General features: G+C 36.3%; 7 protein-coding genes across 7 annotated transcripts; 4 read left to right on the plus strand and 3 right to left on the minus strand.

The window, feature by feature from the left end:
• Positions 1-289: 289 nt before the first annotated feature.
• Positions 290-2613, minus strand: LOC108828891 (alpha-galactosidase 1). Its single transcript, XM_018602557.2, has 12 exons — positions 2348-2613; positions 2198-2256; positions 2061-2117; positions 1952-1986; positions 1777-1880; positions 1630-1705; positions 1417-1541; positions 1246-1329; positions 1084-1148; positions 835-1008; positions 565-755; positions 290-467 (listed from the first exon to the last, which is right to left on the minus strand). The coding sequence occupies exons 1-12, from the start codon at positions 2527-2529 to the stop codon at positions 375-377; spliced, it is 1245 nt and encodes a 414-aa protein (XP_018458059.1). The 5' UTR covers positions 2530-2613; the 3' UTR covers positions 290-374.
• A 1081-nt stretch (positions 2614-3694) lies between these two features.
• On the plus strand, positions 3695-4287 carry LOC108841273 (uncharacterized). Its single transcript, XM_018614045.2, has one exon. The coding sequence runs from the start codon at positions 3835-3837 to the stop codon at positions 4183-4185; it is 351 nt and encodes a 116-aa protein (XP_018469547.2). The 5' UTR covers positions 3695-3834; the 3' UTR covers positions 4186-4287.
• A 5764-nt stretch (positions 4288-10051) lies between these two features.
• On the minus strand, positions 10052-12322 carry LOC108821906 (lipoyl synthase, chloroplastic). The gene is made up of 7 exons (XM_018594902.2): positions 11866-12322; positions 11563-11726; positions 11172-11262; positions 10926-11083; positions 10595-10766; positions 10405-10515; positions 10052-10314 (listed from the first exon to the last, which is right to left on the minus strand). Exons 1-7 carry the CDS (start codon positions 12256-12258, stop codon positions 10237-10239), a joined length of 1167 nt encoding a protein of 388 aa, XP_018450404.1. The 5' UTR covers positions 12259-12322; the 3' UTR covers positions 10052-10236.
• A 134-nt stretch (positions 12323-12456) lies between these two features.
• On the plus strand, positions 12457-15010 carry LOC130507938 (KRR1 small subunit processome component homolog). Its single transcript, XM_057002789.1, has 11 exons — positions 12457-12844; positions 12931-13041; positions 13223-13291; positions 13424-13480; positions 13625-13663; positions 13785-13889; positions 14025-14107; positions 14208-14289; positions 14387-14530; positions 14637-14717; positions 14797-15010. The coding sequence occupies exons 1-11, from the start codon at positions 12557-12559 to the stop codon at positions 14872-14874; spliced, it is 1137 nt and encodes a 378-aa protein (XP_056858769.1). The 5' UTR covers positions 12457-12556; the 3' UTR covers positions 14875-15010.
• Positions 15011-15418: 408 nt separating this feature from the next.
• Positions 15419-17172, plus strand: LOC130508654 (uncharacterized protein At5g08430-like). Its single transcript, XM_057004266.1, has 4 exons — positions 15419-16449; positions 16620-16720; positions 16871-16930; positions 17104-17172. The coding sequence occupies exons 1-4, from the start codon at positions 15822-15824 to the stop codon at positions 17170-17172; spliced, it is 858 nt and encodes a 285-aa protein (XP_056860246.1). The 5' UTR covers positions 15419-15821.
• Positions 17173-17192: 20 nt separating this feature from the next.
• LOC130508655 (lipoyl synthase, chloroplastic-like) lies at positions 17193-17920 on the minus strand. Its single transcript, XM_057004267.1, has 3 exons — positions 17528-17920; positions 17312-17388; positions 17193-17199 (listed from the first exon to the last, which is right to left on the minus strand). Exons 1-3 carry the CDS (start codon positions 17918-17920, stop codon positions 17193-17195), a joined length of 477 nt encoding a protein of 158 aa, XP_056860247.1.
• A 241-nt stretch (positions 17921-18161) lies between these two features.
• On the plus strand, positions 18162-20652 carry LOC108827884 (KRR1 small subunit processome component homolog). The gene is made up of 11 exons (XM_018601399.2): positions 18162-18506; positions 18594-18704; positions 18874-18942; positions 19075-19131; positions 19271-19309; positions 19426-19530; positions 19666-19748; positions 19848-19929; positions 20027-20170; positions 20279-20359; positions 20439-20652. Exons 1-11 carry the CDS (start codon positions 18219-18221, stop codon positions 20514-20516), a joined length of 1137 nt encoding a protein of 378 aa, XP_018456901.2. The 5' UTR covers positions 18162-18218; the 3' UTR covers positions 20517-20652.
• Positions 20653-20675: the final 23 nt, after the last annotated feature.

Genomic DNA, 20675 nt, shown 5'->3' on the forward strand with positions numbered 1-20675 from the left:
ATTCTTTACATATTTTTTTAGACTTCAACTACTGTAAATACATCTCACAACCTGTTCATATTTAGGTTAAAAGTTGCCGAACCAAATAGATAGTAATCTTGGTACTCTTTTGATCTATATATATATTGAAATCACTAAACATGATTTAGTTTAATAAGAGCACATCTATATATCAACATATATAAAGCCACTGAGGGTCCAGAATCCTTCAAGTGGACCAACACACTTAATTTGACTTGTGTCTTACGCCAAAAAAAAAGCAAAGAGTTCATCACTATACAGATACATATTTCGTTTCAAAATTTAAGAATAACGTGGTAACACTTTATTGATACGAACAGTTATTGTTTTTAACAGAACAATTGGATATTACATCATGCAACAGGTTTGAGAATATACAACTTGCAAGCATGAGAATCAACTGTTGCCGTCAACTTCCCTACAAACTTTTGCTTCAATGTCTTGTGCTGTTCTCATATCACAACAAAAACGTATTCATCAGAAAACAAAAACACTTGATTTTTTTTTTTATTAAATGGTGTTTGGTTTATGTATGTGTATTACCTCCCATAGATCTCTGGCTTCAACAATGCTATTTGCAGGGATTTCAATATCATCCCAAAAAGCAGCAATGTCAGATCGTTTTGGTCCACGGTTCAACAGTAGCAAAGCTACTCTGTAACCTGACAATGGTCCTGCCCAAACTTGGATATCACCTTCCATTCTAGCTTTCTTGGCCTGAACACCATGTGGATCTACAATAAACATTTTATTTGTCTGTCATATATATACTCAAATATCATAACGATGGCTGAAACAGTAATTTAAGTATACCTTGATTAATAGCAATGACCTCCTTGTTTGCCACAATCTCCATAGTCTCTTTGTTCATGTTTCTTATGTCACAGCCAAGTAGAAGAGGAGCCTTTGAGATCGCCCATATGCTGAAATGGACTATGTACTCGTCTTTAGTCATCCCTCCATTACCCACTTCAAGCATATCCGGATCTACAACCAACAACACTCTATCATAACCCATCCACAAAATTTGCAAAAACGCATAAGCTGATATCATTACACTACCGTTCCAGCCACCAGGCCTTGCATGCTCAGCATAGATTTCGTTCATGTCTGCAATTGATATCATACTGTACAAGGACAAAAAAAAACATCAGGAGTTTTCAGCGGTTTTATTCATGAAACATCTCACCATCTGTTATTTTTTTTTCTTTTATTCTTCTCTACCTAGACCAGTTATCACTGATGTCATTAGTAGTTCTCCAACTGTTGCCTATTGGAGCTCCCCATAGAGCTGGATGCATGTCCCCCCTGAGAAGAAAACCAATTCAAAAGTCTTTAAATCTTCCACGGATACATGGAATCATCAACACAATGAAAGGGGACATGATTTGATACCATTCGCACAAGGAGTGAAAGATGGGGCGGCCAGATTTCATCAGAGCGCGTGTCATAACTGGATACCTGACCGTTGGTCTCGAGCCATCGTGGTTGCAGTTGTCATACTTCAAGTAATCTATTCCCTGAAGTTCAAACCAAGGCATTGTTACTACTTACTGTCTCATATTTTTTCACTTCACGAAGAAAATGTCAGAAAACACACAAAAGTACCCATTCTGCAAATGTCTTGGCATCTTTCTCCTCATAGCCTAGAGAGCCAGGCATGGTTTTGCTGCATGTCAAATACCTGTAAAACCAAAAAAAATAATGATGAGGCCAATGCGTATGATAGCGAAGTAAAAGCGAGAATAGTGGTACCCTGCATCAGAGTAAATCCCGAGCTTAAGACCCTTGCTGTGTACATAATCCGCAAGCGCTTTAATACCAGAAGGGAACGTTGACTTCTTGGGCACCAGTTTCCCCTGGAACCACAGAGTTGAAGAAAGATAAAAAAAAATCTAGCGAATTTCAGTAACAAGAGAGGACAAATTACCTTTTTGTCACGAGCAAGTTCAGCCCAGCAATCATCTGAGGAACAAAGCAAACATTAATCGAACAACGTGAGAGTTATTATACAATGAATGTATATAGAGAGTCATTACCGATGTTAACATAGTTGTAACCGAGCTTAGAGAGGCCAGTGGTAACCAAAGCATCAGCTGTTACAGAAATATGATTAACGATTTGGTTAGAAGACAGAGAATACTACATATAAAAAATAAAAATTGAAAAAGCTAACCAGTTTCTTTGATGACTTTTTCGTTAATGTTACAGTTGAAATGGTTCCAGCTGTTCCACCTGCAAATCATTATAACCGAACTTCATTCAGACATCATCAAGAGAACACAAAAGAGACATGTCTCACAGAGAGCGCGAGAGAGGCACATACCCCATGGGAGGAGTGACGCCGAGGCCATTAGCTAGCAAATGTCTTCTTAAGATCTCCGAGTCGTCACGGGCTCGTTGGACTGTTCTAGAAGAGTCAACCATCGTCATCAACATTGACGACATCATAACCACCATCATAAGTAGCGTCATCTTCACCATCTCACTTCTCTCTCTTCTTCTCATCTTTGCAAAATCTATCTAGTGGACAAGGACATAGTGAGAAGACTGTCCACAAACATGGTTTTATAGTAGAAGCTCAAGAGTGTTCTACAACTTCTGATTATTCCCTTTTTGCCCCTCGAACTCTATATAGTATATCTAGACAAGACTTGATTGATTTACACCAGTTTTTAAATTACTTTTCCAAATAAATCTAACGTCCACGAAAACACCAAAGGGTCTTTATTACTTCTTATCTTATTAGGAAATTTTTGATAAGAAATTTCAAAAGTTCAAAAGGTTGACCCAAAAAAAAAGAAGAAATTTCAAAAGTTATGTTAGAAAATCCATTTATTACCAAAATAATAAAAATTTCATGAAGCTCAGGCTTCTTTTTCTTGGACTTGTAGCTGATGAGAACACTGACTTTTAGTGGAAGCAAAGTCGAAATTTGACACACATGTTTCTGTTTTCTTCTAATAATACTCGTCTTTTTGTTGTTTGTTGTTTGTTGTTTGTTGTTTGTTGTTTATATGTATATTCAAATGCTTCTCAGCGACAGCTGATTGGAAACTATACCGACCACCAGTTTAAAATTGATTAATACTTTCAAACTATTACATAATGTTTTTCGTTGGTATATCTAAATCGCATTTTCTATTCTCCCTGTAAAGTTTTAATATCATTAAAGGGTTTTCAGTCTGATTGATTCATCAGTCTGTGAGGGAAAAAAGCCAAGTAATTAGTTTGTCTTCATGTTTTGAGTTCCATTCTACATTATCTTCTTTGTTGTTATTATTTACGTAAGCCAAGTCATGGCCAAATAAGAGAATCAAATATCCTAAGACAATATAATTTTTCTCTTGGAGATTTGGAGTTAATAAATTAGATTATCTCTAGACTATATATTAGTATCCCATTGTGTATGATTACTTAGTTTCAAATTCGATAGGAGTGTGTATATATGAGTTCTCAATGAACAAACAATCAGACTATTTTGGTAATCAGTTTGATTATAGTAAAAAGATTTACGACTGGTGAAACATTTATTAGAAAAATGTATTATACTAGTAGACTAGGTTTTGTGGTAGTCAGGATTTGTACCAATACCATCAATGTATCACTATTCCAGTTCAAGGGCGTGATTATGCTGTGCATATGCCTTCAAGATATTTCACAGATACTTTGAACATCATCTCTACCTTTTATGTATTTTCACATTTTTGCTTAGTTTGGTAAAGAGAACATATTACAATTCCCCAAAAAACCGAAACCTGATTCACAAGAAAACGCCTCACAAAAAGAAGAGAATCCACTGTAGCTTCATGAATGAACTCTCCGACCCACCTTCCTTCACATTTCTCTCTTTCTCTCTTTACTATAAAACAGCTCTCTCATTTCTCTACCATGTCGTATTCGTTCAAGCAAGCATCACAAACATCCAACAGAGAAAAGAAGAAGAAGAAGAAAATGTCGGATTGGGGACCGGTGCTAGTGACGGTGATACTCTTCGTGATGCTCACGCCAGGACTTCTGTTTCAGTTGCCTGGACGACAAAGATACGTTGAGTTTGGTAATTTTCAGACAAGTGCTGTCTCCGTTATCGTGCATTCCCTTCTCTACTTCTCCCTTGTCTGCGTCTTCCTCCTCGCTCTCAAAATTCACATCTACATCGCCTAATTAATTGTTGTAACCCCTTTATTATATGTTTTGTTTTCAAAATTTTTACCGAAAAGTTGTAACCCACCCTTTAATTTATTGTGTGTTTCCATTTGAATTTTCCATGTTTTCTTTACAAATTTTTTAAAACCTTAATCGTTTTCATGGTCCAGTACTAGTCCCTTATATTGGACCCTTTTTCATTATATGTGTTTATCTTTTCTCTTCCTCTTGTGAACGCAAAAGATTCCTATTAGTCTATGTCACTAGCTACCTTTTAATATGTGATCTTAATCCCACAAGATGGAAAGTAAATGCACACAAAAGCAACATGAAAACATGCCTCTATCATAGATCACCCTCTCTATACAGACTATACTCGTGGTGCAGATTTGTGAAAAAACTGAAACTAAACCTGATGAGTCCAAGACAAGAACGCTGAGAAAGTGAAAGAAAGAAAGCAGTAGGCGAACCAATCTAACTAGTAGCTATTAGACCTCCTTTTCAAAAAAAGAAAATTGACCTAAACTGCTGACGTATTCACTTTTCATATTGAGTCCGATTGTTCGAACAACAATTTGTAAATGTACCGGAGGGCAGTGAGATTGCGGCGGAAAGCATGTACGTAGACCGGAGGGCAGATAAAATAAAATGTATCTGCCAACATACCGATAAAGTTTTCATATGCAGTTATAAGTTAATTAGCCTTTAGTCAAGCAGTCTTGGAGCTTTTCAAGTAAGGATTCCTTCTCCTCTATCTCTTCTCGAGAGTTCTGAGAAATACAAAAAAAAAAAGAGCACAGTGCTTAAGGAATGTGATACAATACAATGGAGTGGAAAAATGACAATAATGAAGTGGCTTCAATCAATAAAATAAAACTAACCATTATTTCAAGACGAAGTTCATCAACACTTGAGAGAGGTGAAGCTTTTGGTTTCAGCAGCAGCGATTGAGTTTTTTTTTTCGGATTGTGCAATTCAAGTTCCTTCCTTGACAAATCTTTCTCAAGTTGGGTGCATAACGTAGAGAAGAATATTTCACAAATTTAGCCGTCTCCTTTTTTTTTCTTTTAGGTCGGTTTGGTTCAAAAATTATGATTCAGTAAACAAACCGGAATTTTCGATTTAGGTTCAGGTAAAACATCTATCTTATTAAAACAGAAACATTACAACTTCCTCTAGGTGGATTTTTAAGTTGGACATCACATTATTATTTATAACTTAACATTTCATTTAAATCTTTCCTTAAATAACTAAATATCAACCAACTATATGGCATCTTACACTCGATGTATAATAATTTTACTCTATTGACACTATACATTATATTATACATCTATTCGTAAAAAAAAAACCATTCTCTCTATTATTATACATTGAGTGGGAATACAATTTTAAAATCTATTCGTAAACAACTATTATTTTTATACATTATATTATACTTCTAGACATTATGTTATACATCTATCCGTAAACAACTATAATTTTTTTGCATACATTATACATTATATTATAATACTGGACATTATATTATACATTTATTCGTAAACAACTATGATTTTTTTCTATATTATATTATACTTCTGTACATTATATTATACATCTATTCATAAACAACTATAATTTTTTGCATTATATTATACATCTTCTTTAGTCGACTGCGAGTCATTAACAAGTCTTTAACCAGTTATTGATTAATTTTAAATTTTAAATTGCTGGATACAGATATCAGAATATATATTTCTTGATACTCAAATAATATAAGTATAACATTGAACATTCTATAATTTAAAGGGACGGATTTACCTTAGATATGCAATAACTAGAATATATTTCCTTATATATAGCAAAGAAAAGGAAAATAAAATATAACATCTTTAATTTTTTCTTGGACAATTGCTGTTACGGCTTATTAATTACATATCAAAACATAGATATTTACAATAAAAATTACTTTATGGGCCATAATATTTATATTGTGAATAAGTATAAAACAGAAACATTGTAAGCATTTAAATTTATAAAAAACACATTAGTCATTTTCGTATTGAACTTTTTGCATATAAATTCAAAATACTATTTTATTAATAAAAAAATTTGAAACTATTTTTTTGGATTAGTACAATTTCATTTAAATTATTTAACCAAATATAAAACATTTATAGATCAGCACGGTTAATCTTTGTTAGTTTTTTCTCATAAATATTTTTGTTTATCTATTGTATAAATTATAACTATTTTATTAATATCATAATAAAGACTTCAGTTATGTTAGTCTAAATTGTATTGGTTAATATTAGATTATTGTTTTCACCCTACATCTATACTACGAAACTGAGAAACTCACAATTATATTAAACTACACAATATAGAATTGGACAAACTCAAAATTATTTAAAACTACAATATAAAATTAGACAAACTCCAAATTATATTAACTACTATAGAATATATGTTATATGTTAAAACAAAAATGGAATCCGCGCAGTCGCGCGGATCATGATCTAGTCGGGTTTTAAGTGTAGATCAAATCGGCCCGAGTTAATAAATCTGGGTTCAGTCGGTTCGAATAAAATGACATAACTAGTCGAATAAAAAACTTATTTAATGGAAAAATAAATTGATGTCAGAAGTAGGCTTGGAACCCACGCCATCTCTCCAAGGTCAGAATTTGAGGCTGGCGCCTTAGACCCACTCAACCATCCCACAACACAATTCATTTTCTTCTTAACTATCAACACCCTTACTATAGTAATGAATACAGTTTCACTGAACTAAAACCGAATAGTTTGCTTTGCTCTGTATAAAGATATCTCACTCTCAGGACTAAGCTGAATAGTCTGGATCCAAAGCAGCTATCTCTCACTCTCAAGTCAAGACACATTATATATGGAGGAGGGCTTTTATCTATTACTTTCCTCAAATTTCAACCAGTAGAACAACATTTTGGAAGAAAATAAGGATTCCTTCTCCTCTATCTCTTCTCTTCTCGAGAGTTATGAGAAATTTTAAGAGCATTGTGAGCTTAAGGAATGACGCTATGGGGGGTGGTGGATAGTGGTTTCCATCAATAAAACTAACCATTATTTCTAGACGAAGTTCATTAACACTTGAGGGAGGTGAAGCTTTTGGTTTCAGCAGCAACGATTGAGTTTTCTAGATTGTGCAATTCAAGTTCTTTTCTTGAAAAATCTTTCTCAAGTTGGGTGCATTGTCTCTGTAACGTATACAAGCTCAAGGTTCACCAGTCTCTTGCACCCTTGAGCCAAGGTCCTCAGACCGATATCCAAAACCAAAGAGTTATAAAAACCTTCAACACCTCCCGACCAATCTCAATATCCGCAGATTCTGAGAGCACTTTTGCAATTCGATTTCTTGCCGTGTTCCACGCTTCAGCTACACTCACTAGCATTATGAAATTATCTAACTTATATAAATGTTAACACACTAAAGAATCATTTACCAGTATCAAGCACAATTCTCATTGTATTCAACACTCAAACAAACAACAAAAAGAGTACTATATAAAGTTTGATACCAACTGTTTCATTTTACAAGAAGTAAAATATTATTGTGGATCAAGAGTTTTTTATCCCCTTTTCATGAGACGAGATGGCATCCTCTTTAGCCTATTTCTACTTCACAGAATAAGAAGATGAAAAAGCAAAGAGAATTAGAGCACATAGAAATAAATTAAAAGTTAAACACTATAAAGCATATCACTTACAAAGTATTCTTCTTCTTCAGCACTTAGCTTGCGGATGGTGCTCTCAAACTTGATCCAATTATCATATGCGATCTTGTCTTTTTTGTTCCATGTGGCAGCATCAGATGCAAGGCGCACAAACAAATTCTTGGAGCCACCGCTTGGAGTTGGATCGTCTTGATCACTAGAGGGCTTTAGGTGACTTTTACCTTCATTATCATATAACAAATATCATCAAAACACATATAGCAAGACAATTGACAAGACTTTATACTAAATTGACAAGGTTTACCTAATCTCAGGGACGACTTGTACTGAGATGCTAGGGGAATACTCAGTTTCAAACCCTTCTTCTTCTCACTAAACACTAAACCAGAGAAACAAAGCATAGTCATATGAACTTCATACCAAAACTCTGTTTCCAACCTCATTATACAGTTTTTTTGTAGTAGATTCATTCAATCTATAAAAAACCAGATGATAGAACTGTTTTTGTTCCTGATGAACACAAATCACTCAGTCTATAAAGCTAATCTAAAACATAAACAAGATCTAAGCAGCAAATACTCTTAATAATCCATCATCCTTTATATTTTAGCTCTAAGAACTTGTTTACAAACTCAGTTCATGTCCAACACAAAACAAGGCGGGAAAGCATTATAATCTCGTTCAAATTCATACACAAAAATCAAGAGATAGCTCACTCTACAAACACAAAAAGATCAAAATATAGCTTTTAAAAAACGATGGAAAGAAGAATCAAAACCTGATGGTGAAGGTTTCTTGTTTCCTCCTCCACTCGTGGCTGATCAATTACAAACATATCTCCTGCTCAATTAGTGCATTGTTTTAGAAAAATATTTCGATCAACTTTTTTTTTTGTGCACTTTTTTGTGCACTCAAATTTTTGATTTAAGAAACAAAAATCTACAAAATTATGTTATAATGGGTACCAAAACACCACCAATGGGTTTGCTAATCATTTGTTATTTAGTTTAATTCTAGAGTAGAAATCAAAAGATATTATGTTGAATTTATAAATACATTATTGCAGATTTAAGAAATTATATTCAAATGAATCATGAATCAGTTTGAAAAGAATCATGAATCAGTTTGAAATGAAACAACAAAATTAAAATCTGATAAAATGGGTTATTAGTTGGTGTATTTTAATGGATTTGAAGATCTAACTAAATACAATGCTATTGGTTCTATAATTTTAAAATTCATATATAAATCATGTATTTTTGGTTTCATGATTTATAAATTCTAATTCAATCATATGAATTTACTAATAGATTTGATTTCATAATGTATTTAAATGGATTTGTGTGGATTTATTTGTTAAAAATACAAAAATTCATATATAAGGGCAAACCTCCGGATTTGCAAATACTAATTAAGATTCATATGTTAGATTTGAAAATATGTATGGTTTATTCAGATTTGTAAATACTATATAGATTTCTAAATCAATCTATTAGAATCGATCTCTAAACCAATAAATTTTGGTCCGCTAAAATCTCACTGTATTAAATCAAAAAGTTTTATTCGGTTCAATTCCAAAAGTTTATACCAAGCTTAACCAAATTTGAAAGCCAAAATGTCGTTGAATTGAATCATAAAAATTGATTTGATTCTAAACTTTGGTATTTAGAAAATCATAACTGAATTCGATACGAACCAAAATATTTCGGGTGTCCAAGTATATTAGAACTAGATTTGTATACTTAAATATATTAATTATTTTTAAATTTAATATCTAAAGACATATACAAAATATATAAGATGTTTTTTAAGTTGTTCATAATAGTTGAAAATATATACAAATAAAATACATGTTTTAAATAGATAAACAATATCAAAAATATTTAAAATATCTATTGATTTCTATCCAAATATTTAAGTTAAACCAATTTTTATGTAAAAATTAAGTATTTTAGTATATATTATTAAAATTTATATGTTATATATTATTCTTATTTTTAGATTTTTAGAAACTCAAAGTGTATATGAATTTTAATTGTTTAAAAAAAATTAAATAGGTTATCGAAACCCAAATTGAACCTGTCAAAATCCAAACCGCAAAAATCTAAATTGAACATAACTAAATCAAACCAAATGATATTCGAATGGCCACCTTTAATCAAACCTAAAAAATTACCGATAACAAAATGTGTATTGTCTATAATATTTAAAAATATCATAGAAAAAACTCACTCCGATTATCATCTAGTACATTACTAGTTGAATAAACACACATAGGGATGTATATTTGTGCAATCATTGCATATTTGTGAAAAATGTTATGTCTATTTTATAAAAAAAACACCCGTGTGATTATATATATCAAGCTCTAGTTGCTATTAAAATATAGATTTGGCGTAGCTTTCTTTCACCATTGTCTTGACAAAAAGCTCTCCTGCTCTGTATGAAGATCTCACCTGCACAAGTGTAACATATATCCAAATCAAAAAATCACTTTCTTGTTCTTCAATGTTTTAAGATATCCAAAGTAAGAACTTGATTTTTACCAGTGGACCACTTGCTACATAGCGAAATCCAATTGATTCTCCGTATGTTTTCCAAAAATCAAACTTCTCAGGCGTCACATACTCTTTCACCGTCAAATGCAGTGGGGTTGGCTGGCATTGAACAACAAAGAAAAGGTCGGTTGATGTTCTTTGCGAATGATGTCTGAAATGCTAAGTTAGTCTTTTTTACCTGTAAATACTGACCAAGTGTTAGGATGTCAACATCTATCGCTCTTAGATCAGCCATTGCTTCTTTCAACTCTTCGTCTGTTTCTCCAAGACCAAGCATTATGGAAGTCTTTGTGATCATTCCTTGTTTGCTGATCTTAGCGTGTTTCAACACCGACATGCTCTGCTCATATCTGCATTCTCCCAGGGGACATTTTATACAATTAGAGATGCAGAAAACTATTGCATGTCTCGTTTTAACTGAGATTCAGTAAGTAAATGATGCCATAACCAACTGTGCATGCAAAGCATTTAGAAAAGAAAATGAAGTAACAAGAGAACAATATACTCACCCAGCCCTGGGATCCCTCACAAGTCGCTGGAGCCTTTTCACAGTCTCGATATTGTGAGCAAAAACGTCCAATCCAGAGTGAACAAGAGAGTCTACAGCCTCCAAGTCTCCACGGAAATCAGAAGTTAAACACTCTATCATTATATCCGGCTTAAGTCTCTACAGAATTGATAACAAAAATATCACTCGGAAACACTCTTGAAACAGTATTATTAAGAGATCATGGGACAGAGAGCATAATACTGACCTTCATAGCTTTAACAGTCTGTGCAAAATGTCCACTTCCACCATCAGGTAGATCGTCACGGTCTACACTGGTAATAACTATGTAGTCTACACTGTAACAAAGGAAAAGCCAACAGAGCATATCATACTGATTCACAAAGACATATAAGGACTCCGTAACCTAAACATTCTAGGCAAAAGTGACTAGTGAGACTCCAAGTCAGCAATGACATCATTTCCTAGTTTTGACCCCCTCTTCGTTTATTCTACCAAATTAATAATAGAGCAACGTGAAGTGTTGTTCCTGAACACTAACTTTGTATTATGGGTCAATTACAAACACGACTTCAAAAGAAGCTAAAATAAAAATATAACCACATTTCAAAGACTGAATCAGATAAGAGTCCACCCACCCCCAACTGGTAATGGCCTTGGCAGTGTTCTCCGGTTCCATTGGGTCAGGAGGAGCAGGATTTCTACTGGTTTTGACAGCACAAAACCTACAGCCACGAGTACAAGTATCACCAAGAACCATGATGGTTGCAGTAGCTATACCATCACCACCTCCATTCCAACACTGCACACATCAAAAAAGCTAATTTCACAATCCCAAACAAGAAACAAGCAAAAAACACAACCTTTCTCTTTCCTTTTCGAACACCAAAACCGCAACATCAATCAACTCTATAAAACCAAACACACTTGAAACTACAAACCTCTCCAATATTAGGACACTGAGCTTCCTCACAAACAGTGTTGAGCTTGAGACGAGTCAACGACTCCTTCACCTCCTGAAACCTCTCCCCCTGCGGCGCCTTCTGTCTCAACCAAGCAGGCTTCTTCACATTCGGATCTCTCCCCGTGAAAGGACCCATCTTTGGCATTCCCCCCGGGTAAGGCTCGCTCTTTCTCACTCCAGACTCCATCATATTCTTCTTCAACGACGAATCCTCTTTCCCCGACGACAAGGACACCGCATTGGTCCGCTTCGACGCATCCCCGGATCCGCATCGGACTCTGAAATCGAAGAAGCTAGTGGAACGACGTTGCCTGTGCGTCGAGATCGAAGCTGAGAGAGCAGGTTTCGTGATGGAGCAGTGATGAATCATTTCTGCTCTGAGAGGTTTTTTTGCGTGTGGGCGAGCGAATTGGAGAAGAAGATAGAGACTCTAGTTCATCTAGCCAACTTCGAGATCTCCGCCAGGCGCCAACAACCAGTTTCGATTCAACCACTCCGGTTTAATTGGGTTCTGTTTAATTAGGTCCGGTTTAATTATTTTTTTGTTTGATCGGATTAATTTAATTTTTTTTTGCCTCCAAGGATTTAAGGAGGGGTGCTGATAAACCCTAACCCTAATAAAAGCCAAACCTTCGCCGCCGTCTCCCTAGAGTGTTTGTTCTAATTCAATGGCGGAGACGGAGGAGAAGCTTCAGCACGAGAACGAGAACCAGAATCAAGAGCAAAAAGTGAAGTACAAAGGAAAACACAACAAGCCTAAGCCATGGGACGATGACCCAAACATCGACCGATGGACAGTAGAGAAGTTCGAGCCGGCGTGGAACCCCACCGGTATGCTCGAAGTCAGCACATTCTCCACGCTGTTTCCTCAGTACAGAGAGAAGTATCTCCAGGATTCCTGGCCTAGAATCGAATCCGCTCTCAAACAATACGGCGTCGCATGCAAACTCAACCTGGTGAATTAAACGTTTTGTTTTTGTGGTTGATTTGGGGATTTTTTCTTTTAGGGTTTTTTGTTTAATCTGGTGATTTGGAGTGGTAGGTTGAAGGGTCTATGACGGTTTCGACGACGAGGAAGACTAGAGATCCTTATATAGTTGTTAAAGCTAGGGATTTGATTAAGCTTCTTTCGAGAAGTGTTCCTGCTCCTCAGGTATATGTTGTTCCACACTTCAAGCTACTGCTATAGCTAGAATTGAAATACTCTTTATCTCTTTTGTACTGAAGATTGTGGAGAAAAGGCTGTGACTTGACTTGACTTTGTTTAGGGGACCTTGAAAGTGTTTAACTTTCTGATATTTGAGTTCTATGCTTCTTCATTGATTTGATTACAGGCAATCAAGATTCTGGAAGACGAAGTGCAATGCGATATCATCAAGATTGGAAACTTGGTTCGGAATAAGGTACTTAGTCTAAGAGACCAAATATCATATCTAAGCTGGATCACACTTACTGTTGTGCTTGCATTTTGATGTATCTAAGGACAATCCTTTTTTACTACGGCCACTAAAATTCTTTAATACGTTTAATTTCAGGCAAGATTTGTCAAAAGAAGGCAGCGGCTTCTGGGTCCTAATTCTTCTACCTTGAAGGTGTGTTATCTATCCGGTTTTAAAGTCCTTTGGTTAATGCCTATGTTTAGAGAGAGTCATGGTGAATAGTGAGTACGTACATGGACTTTCTTGTGTTTGCGTTTTGCTTTTGAGGCTTTAATGATTTTGGTTTCTTTCTTGCAGGCGATGGAAATATTAACCGACTGTTACATTCTAGTTCAGGTAATTGCGTTTTATTTTTTTTGTTTCTATTGCTAATGTCTCACTTCTTTTGTACGTTTTATATTCTCTTTGGGTGTTTGGTATCTTCTTAATTCCTTGGGATTTAATCTGCATGTAACAGGGAAGTACTGTAGCCGCGATGGGTTCTTTTAAAGGTCTAAAACAAGTCCGAAGAGTTGTGGAAGAGTGCCTACGTAATGAAATTCATCCGGTATATCAGATAAAGGTGTGTATGAAATATTTTCTCTATTACTGTCGGTTCTTTGTGTTTCACTTATACTCTCGCGGGAAGGTGTTTGAGAAGCTTTGTCTCTTAGCCTATGTCTAATTGGTTTATATGCTTCTGCACTTGGTTATGCAGAACCTAATGATGAAAAGGGAACTGGCAAAGGATCCATCGTTTGCAACTGAAAGCTGGGATAGGTTTCTTCCTACTTTCAGGAAGTACGGGCTTTTTTTGGTTCTATTTATGAAAATTGAATCGGTTGACATTCTCAGTAACTCATCATGAGCTCATCTATCTATTTCAAATTTCATTTCTCAGGAATAATGTTCAGCAAAAGAAGCCGAAAAGCAAGGAGAAGAAGACATATACACCGTTCCCTCCTGCTCAGCCGCAGAGCAAGGCAAGAAAACTTGCTTCTAATTTCAGCTTTTGATGATAATGGTTCATCTGCTTTTGGTTTCCTTTTTTCCCTGACCTTGTTGCATATTTTTTTCTAGATTGATATGCAATTGGAGTCTGGGGAATACTTCATGAATGAGAACAAGAAGTCAGAGAAGAAGTGGCAGGAGAAGCAAGAGAAACAGACAGAGAAGAGTGCAGAGAAGAAAAGAAAGAGAGATGAATCATTCCGCCCACCTGAGGTCTCTCTCTTCTGCCTTTGTTGTCGCAAAATCAAAACCGGAGGCTCTCTCTCTTTCTTTCTCTACTACTAGTTTCTAACACTACTCCTTGCACTTTTAATTGCAGGAACCTACTCAGAACAGCAACAACTCAAACAAATCTGAGGAGGGCAAGAAAGATTTAACCGAGTTAACACAATCCTTAAAGGTAATGAAATTTGTTTTATCGAGAGGAATTGGTGCAGAGTTAGTTGTTTGTTGTTGATGATCTGATGTTTTGGTTTCAGAGCAAGACAAATGCTTTCAAGAAGCAGAAGAAGACGCAATATCAAGTGAATGCAGAGGAGTATATTGCTGTTGCGTGATAAATGTTGTAAGAAGAGTTCTAAAGTTACTGAAGATTAATCTTCAAGCCTTTTTGTTTGAATTTTTTTTAAGTATATGTTCAAAACTATATCAAACAAGATCAATCTTAATTATTATGGATCATATTTAAGCGTATATCATCTGCAAGCTTATCATTGGTTTATAATTAAAATGTATATCATCTGCAATCTTAAATGAAATTATCTAAATAATTTTTTTATATATTTAAGATTAGTGGAAAAGTAAAAGTTACCACTCGCTTTCTCAATTTTTTTTTACTTTATTCATTTGTTTCTTTTTCTCTTTTAATATTCGTATTTTCCTTATTTTCATTCTTTATACAGAATTACATTATTTTCTAAATTAAAAACAATGGAGAATTATGTACCAAACTAAATTAAGTATGCTAAACTTTTTTTTTTTAAATAGATCCACTCTATAGTGAGTGTGTTTTGCATTTCGAAACCCACTGCACATATTTAAAAAAAATATTTATAAAATAATTTTGTCGCTTATTTGGTTAAAGATATATTTTCTCTCTCTCTCTTATATTCTTACTTTCTGTTAGCTCCACAAATAGAAAGTGAAAGACGATCGATTGTGTCGCGGCGATTCTCTGTAAAAAGTCGCCGCCGGAGATTCGTGGTTCTCGCCGATCGTTTTCCGCCGGATTTTTGTGCTTTTCCCCCCATCTTACATTCGTTGCGGTTTTATCTTCTCTCTCTCCCTATCTCTCCAATTTTGAAATTTCCTCCACTTGTCAAGTGATAGTTCCATCCCCGACACGAGTTTTGTTCGGTTTCTGGTAATAAGAATCAGTGACAGACAGCATCTGCTTCACCCACCTTGTAAAGGTCTAGACTTTAGACGAATAGAGTAGTCTGTGTTTTCGATAGGTTTTTTTTGAGTGATAACAGAGTTTGTATTGTAAGAGAGGTGTGTAATAATGGGAGATATAACTTGGGTCGAAGAAGGTAACAGCAACCTGACCAGTTCCAGGAAAAGGAAAGCGAGACCCAAACGGTTCGAGTTTGTAGGATGGGGTTCGAGACAGCTCATCGAGTTTCTCCAATCTATTGGCAAAGATACAACAACCAAGATCTCCAGGTTCGAGGTCAGCGAGACTATCTCGAGGTACATTGCCGAGAACGGTCTCGTGGATTCGTCGAGCAAGAAGAGAGCTACGTGCGACGATAGGCTGATGTCCCTTTTCGGGGTTAAGTCGATACTGAGGATCAAAGTGTATGATCTACTGGAAAAGCATTACGAGGAGAACCGGGACGATGCGGATTTTGATTATCTGTACGAGGATGAGGCGGCGCAGATCGTGAGCCGTTCGGAGAAGGTGGTTAGGATAAGGAAGGTTGTGAGGGAGAAACCTAGAGGTGGTGGTGCTTTTGCTGCAATCGTGAGTGAGAATGTCAAGCTTGTCTACTTGAGGAAGAGTTTGGTTCAGGAGCTGGTTAAGTCTCAGGACAGTTTTGAAGGTAAGATGTTGGGAAGTTTTGTGAGGATCAAGTCTGACCCTAATGATTACCTTCAGAACAACCCTTATCAGCTTGTTCAGGTCGCAGGTAATTTTTTCTGAAAGTATATTTTTGATTTAAGTCTGGTTTGTTCGTGTGTTTATGGACAAGAAGATAATTACATCTTTAGTGATCATGTCCCATGCCTAAAGATGTCTGGTCTGCAGTAGAGAAAGCTGAGTTCTCTTTGTACCTTTTTTGTTTTGTCTGTTATCTAGGCGTGAAGAAAGAACCTGGGACTGATGATTTTCTCCTTCAGGTTACAAATTATGTGAAAGACGTTTCTATCTCTGCGCTATCTGACGATGATTTCTCCAAGGTAATTTGCTTAGAAAATATTGTTCACCGGGTTTCTATTTTTTTAGCTATCTTAGATGTACTTATCTTTCATTATAGAAATTGTTGGACTGATGTACATTCTAGCCTTGTAGTTTATGGATTGATTATTAGATTTTCTGAAAATACGCAGGAGGAATGTGAAGATTTGCATCAGAGAATAAAGAACGGTTCTCCTAAGCAGCCTACAATTGTAAGTTTGCTTTTTTCTATAAGAAGGCGGAATATACTTGTTTTGGTGGAGGCTCTCTATTAAAGATCTGTCACCTATACTAACAACTCTTTCACCTTTTCTGCTTATGGCGTTTTAAGATTTTGTGTCTTTTGTGGCTATTTAATCAAGATTCATTTGAACCCTTTGGATAGGTGGAGATGGAAGAAAAGGCTCGAAGTTTACATGAAGATCAGACTAAACACGACTTCAAAAGAAGCTAAAATAAAAATATAACCACATTTCAAAGACTGAATCAGATAAGAGTCCACCCACCCCCAACTGGTAATGGCCTTGGCAGTGTTCTCCGGTTCCATTGGGTCAGGAGGAGCAGGATTTCTACTGGTTTTGACAGCACAAAACCTACAGCCACGAGTACAAGTATCACCAAGAACCATGATGGTTGCAGTAGCTATACCATCACCACCTCCATTCCAACACTGCACACATCAAAAAAGCTAATTTCACAATCCCAAACAAGAAACAAGCAAATAACACAACCTTTCTCTTTCCTTTTCGAACACCAAAACCGCAACATCAATCAACTCTATAAAACCAAACACACTTGAAACTACAAACCTCTCCAATATTAGGACACTGAGCTTCCTCACAAACAGTGTTGAGCTTGAGACGAGTCAACGACTCCTTCACCTCCTGAAACCTCTCCCCCTGCGGCGCCTTCTGTCTCAACCAAGCAGGCTTCTTCACATTCGGATCTCTCCCCGTGAAAGGACCCATCTTTGGCATTCCCCCCGGGTAAGGCTCGCTCTTTCTCACTCCAGACTCCATCATATTCTTCTTCAACGACGAATCCTCTTTCCCCGACGACAAGGACACCGCATTGGTCCGCTTCGACGCATCCCCGGATCCGCATCGGACTCTGAAATCGAAGAAGCTAGTGGAACGACGTTGCCTGTGCGTCGAGATCGAAGCTGAGAGAGCAGGTTTCGTGATGGAGCAGTGATGAATCATTTCTGCTCTGAGAGGTTTTTTTGCGTGTGGGCGAGCGAATTGGAGAAGAAGATAGAGACTCTAGTTCATCTAGCCAACTTCGAGATCTCCGCCAGGCGCCAACAACCAGTTTCGATTCAACCACTCCGGTTTAATTGGGTTCTGTTTAATTAGGTCCGGTTTAATTATTTTTTTGTTTGATCGGATTAATTTAATTTTTTTTTGCCTCCAAGGATTTAAGGAGGGGTGCTGATAAACCCTAACCCTAATAAAAGCCAAACCTTCGCCGCCGTCTCCCTAGAGTGTTTGTTCTAATTCAATGGCGGAGACGGAGGAGAAGCTTCAGCACGAGAACGAGAACCAGAATCAAGAGCAAAAAGTGAAGTACAAAGGAAAACACAACAAGCCGAAGCCATGGGACGATGACCCAAACATCGACCGGTGGACAGTAGAGAAGTTCGATCCGGCGTGGAACCCCACCGGTATGCTCGAAGTCAGCACATTCTCCACGCTGTTTCCTCAGTACAGAGAGAAGTATCTCCAGGATTCCTGGCCTAGAATCGAATCCGCTCTCAAACAATACGGCGTCGCATGCAAACTCAACCTGGTGAATTAAACGTTTTGTTTTTGTGGTTGATTTGGGGATTTTTTTTTGTTAGGGTTTTTTGTTTAATCTGGTGATTTGGAGTGGTAGGTTGAAGGGTCTATGACGGTTTCGACGACGAGGAAGACTAGAGATCCTTATATAGTTGTTAAAGCTAGGGATTTGATTAAGCTTCTTTCGAGAAGTGTTCCTGCTCCTCAGGTATATGTTGTTTCACACTTCAAGCTACTGCTATAGCTAGAATTGAAATGCTCTTTATCTCTTTTGTACTGAAGATTGTGGAGAAAAAGGCTGTGACTTGACTCTGTTTAGGGGACATTGAAAGTGTTTTAACTTTCTGATTTTTTTGAGTTTTATGCTTCTTCATTAGGCAATCAAGATTCTGGAAGATGAAGTGCAATGCGATATCATCAAGATTGGAAACTTGGTTCGGAATAAGGTACTTAGTCTAAGAGACCAAATATCATATCTAAGCTGGATCACACTTACTGTTGTGCTTGCATTTTGATGTATCTAAGGACATTCCTTTTTTACTACGGCCACTAAAATTCTTTAATACGTTTAATTTCAGGCAAGATTTGTCAAAAGAAGGCAGCGGCTTCTGGGTCCTAATTCTTCTACCTTGAAGGTGTGTTATCTATCTGGTTTTTAAGTCCTATGGTTAATGCATATGTTTAGAGATAGTCATGGTGAATAGTGAGTACGTACATGGACTATCTTGTGTTTGCGTTTTGCTTTGAGGCTTTAATGATTTTGGTTTCTTGCAGGCGATGGAAATATTAACCGACTGTTACATTATAGTTCAGGTAATTGTGTTTTTTTTCTCTTCTATTGCTAATGTCTCACTTCTTTTGTACGTTTATATTCTCTTAGGGTGTTTGATATCTTCTTAATTCCCTGGGGGTTAATCTGCATGTAACAGGGAAGTACTGTAGCCGCAATGGGTTCTTTTAAAGGTCTAAAACAAGTCCGAAGAGTTGTGGAAGAGTGCCTACGTAATGAAATTCATCCGGTATATCAGATAAAGGTGTGCATGAAATATTTTCTCTATTACTGTTGGTTCTTTGTGTTTCACTTGTACTCTCGCGGGAAGGTGTTTGAGAAGCTTTGTCTCTTAGCCTATGTCTAATTGGTTTATATGCTTCTGCACTTGGTTATGCAGAACCTAATGATGAAAAGGGAACTGGCAAAGGATCCATCGCTTGCAACTGAAAGCTGGGATAGATTTCTTCCTACTTTCAGGAAGTACGGGCCTTTTTTGTTCTATTTATGAAAATTGAATCGGTTGACATTCTCAGTAACTCATCATGAGCTCATCTATCTATTTCAAATTTCATTTCTCAGGAATAATGTTCAGCAAAAGAAGCCGAAAAGCAAGGAGAAGAAGACATATACACCGTTCCCTCCTGCTCAGCCGCAGAGCAAGGCAAGAAAACTTGCTTCTAATTTCAGCTTTTGATGATAATGGTTCATCTGCTTTTGGTTTCCTTTTTTTCTTGACCTTGTTGCATATTTTTTTCTAGATTGATATGCAATTGGAGTCTGGGGAATACTTCATGAATGAGAACAAGAAGTCAGAGAAGAAGTGGCAGGAGAAGCAAGAGAAACAGACAGAGAAGAGTGCAGAGAAGAAAAGAAAGAGAGATGAATCATTCCGCCCACCTGAGGTCTCTCTCTCTTCTGCCTTTGTTGTCACAATATCAAAACTGGAGACTCTCTCTCTTTCTTTCTCTACTACTAGTTTCTAACACTACTCCTTGCACTTTTAATTGCAGGAACCTACTCAGAACAGCAACAACTCAAACAAATCTGAGGAGGGCAAGAAAGATTTAACAGAGTTAACACAATCCTTAAAGGTAATGAAATTTGTTTTATCGAGAGGAATTGGTGCAGAGTTAGTTGTTTGTTGTTGATGATCTGATGTTTTGGTTTCAGAGCAAGACAAATGCTTTCAAGAAGCAGAAGAAGACGCAATATCAAGTGAATGCAGAGGAGTATATTGCTGTTGCGTGATAAATGTTGTAAGAAGAGTTCTAAAGTTACTGAAGATTAATCTTCAAGCCTTTTTGTTTGAATTTTTTTTAAGTATATGTTCAAAACTATATTAAACAAGATCAATCTTAATTATTATGGATCATATTTAAGCGTATATCATCTGCAAGCTTATCATTG

The sequence above is a fragment of the Raphanus sativus genome, chromosome 2, assembly GCF_000801105.2.
Source record: "Raphanus sativus cultivar WK10039 chromosome 2, ASM80110v3, whole genome shotgun sequence".
Taxonomy (NCBI): Eukaryota; Viridiplantae; Streptophyta; class Magnoliopsida; order Brassicales; family Brassicaceae; genus Raphanus; species Raphanus sativus.

Excerpts from the sequence above, each read along its gene's own strand:
- LOC130508655 (XM_057004267.1), bottom strand. The coding sequence starts at position 17,920 with ATGATTCATCACTGCTCCATCACGAAACCTGCTCTCTCAGCTTCGATC. Across the intron at positions 17,389-17,527 it reads AGTGTCCTAATATTGGAGAG|TGTTGGAATGGAGGTGGTGA; the intron begins GTTTGTAGTTTC and ends TGATGTGTGCAG.
- LOC108827884 (XM_018601399.2), top strand. The coding sequence starts at position 18,219 with ATGGCGGAGACGGAGGAGAAGCTTCAGCACGAGAACGAGAACCAGAAT. Across the intron at positions 18,705-18,873 it reads GAAGTGTTCCTGCTCCTCAG|GCAATCAAGATTCTGGAAGA; the intron begins GTATATGTTGTT and ends CTTCTTCATTAG. Across the intron at positions 19,930-20,026 it reads CTGCTCAGCCGCAGAGCAAG|ATTGATATGCAATTGGAGTC; the intron begins GCAAGAAAACTT and ends ATTTTTTTCTAG.
- LOC130508654 (XM_057004266.1), top strand. The coding sequence starts at position 15,822 with ATGGGAGATATAACTTGGGTCGAAGAAGGTAACAGCAACCTGACCAGT. Across the intron at positions 16,721-16,870 it reads CTGACGATGATTTCTCCAAG|GAGGAATGTGAAGATTTGCA; the intron begins GTAATTTGCTTA and ends GAAAATACGCAG. Across the intron at positions 16,931-17,103 it reads CTCCTAAGCAGCCTACAATT|GTGGAGATGGAAGAAAAGGC; the intron begins GTAAGTTTGCTT and ends CCCTTTGGATAG.
- LOC108821906 (XM_018594902.2), bottom strand. The coding sequence starts at position 12,258 with ATGATTCATCACTGCTCCATCACGAAACCTGCTCTCTCAGCTTCGATC. Across the intron at positions 11,084-11,171 it reads AGACTGTTAAAGCTATGAAG|AGACTTAAGCCGGATATAAT; the intron begins GTCAGTATTATG and ends TCAATTCTGTAG. Across the intron at positions 10,516-10,594 it reads CACTTGGTCAGTATTTACAG|CCAACCCCACTGCATTTGAC; the intron begins GTAAAAAAGACT and ends GTTCAATGCCAG.
- LOC130507938 (XM_057002789.1), top strand. The coding sequence starts at position 12,557 with ATGGCGGAGACGGAGGAGAAGCTTCAGCACGAGAACGAGAACCAGAAT. Across the intron at positions 13,481-13,624 it reads CTAATTCTTCTACCTTGAAG|GCGATGGAAATATTAACCGA; the intron begins GTGTGTTATCTA and ends TCTTTCTTGCAG. Across the intron at positions 14,290-14,386 it reads CTGCTCAGCCGCAGAGCAAG|ATTGATATGCAATTGGAGTC; the intron begins GCAAGAAAACTT and ends ATTTTTTTCTAG.
- LOC108841273 (XM_018614045.2), top strand. The coding sequence starts at position 3,835 with ATGAACTCTCCGACCCACCTTCCTTCACATTTCTCTCTTTCTCTCTTT.
- LOC108828891 (XM_018602557.2), bottom strand. The coding sequence starts at position 2,529 with ATGAGAAGAAGAGAGAGAAGTGAGATGGTGAAGATGACGCTACTTATG. Across the intron at positions 1,149-1,245 it reads ATCAGTGATAACTGGTCTAG|TATGATATCAATTGCAGACA; the intron begins GTAGAGAAGAAT and ends GTCCTTGTACAG. Across the intron at positions 468-564 it reads AAGCCAGAGATCTATGGGAG|CACAAGACATTGAAGCAAAA; the intron begins GTAATACACATA and ends ATATGAGAACAG.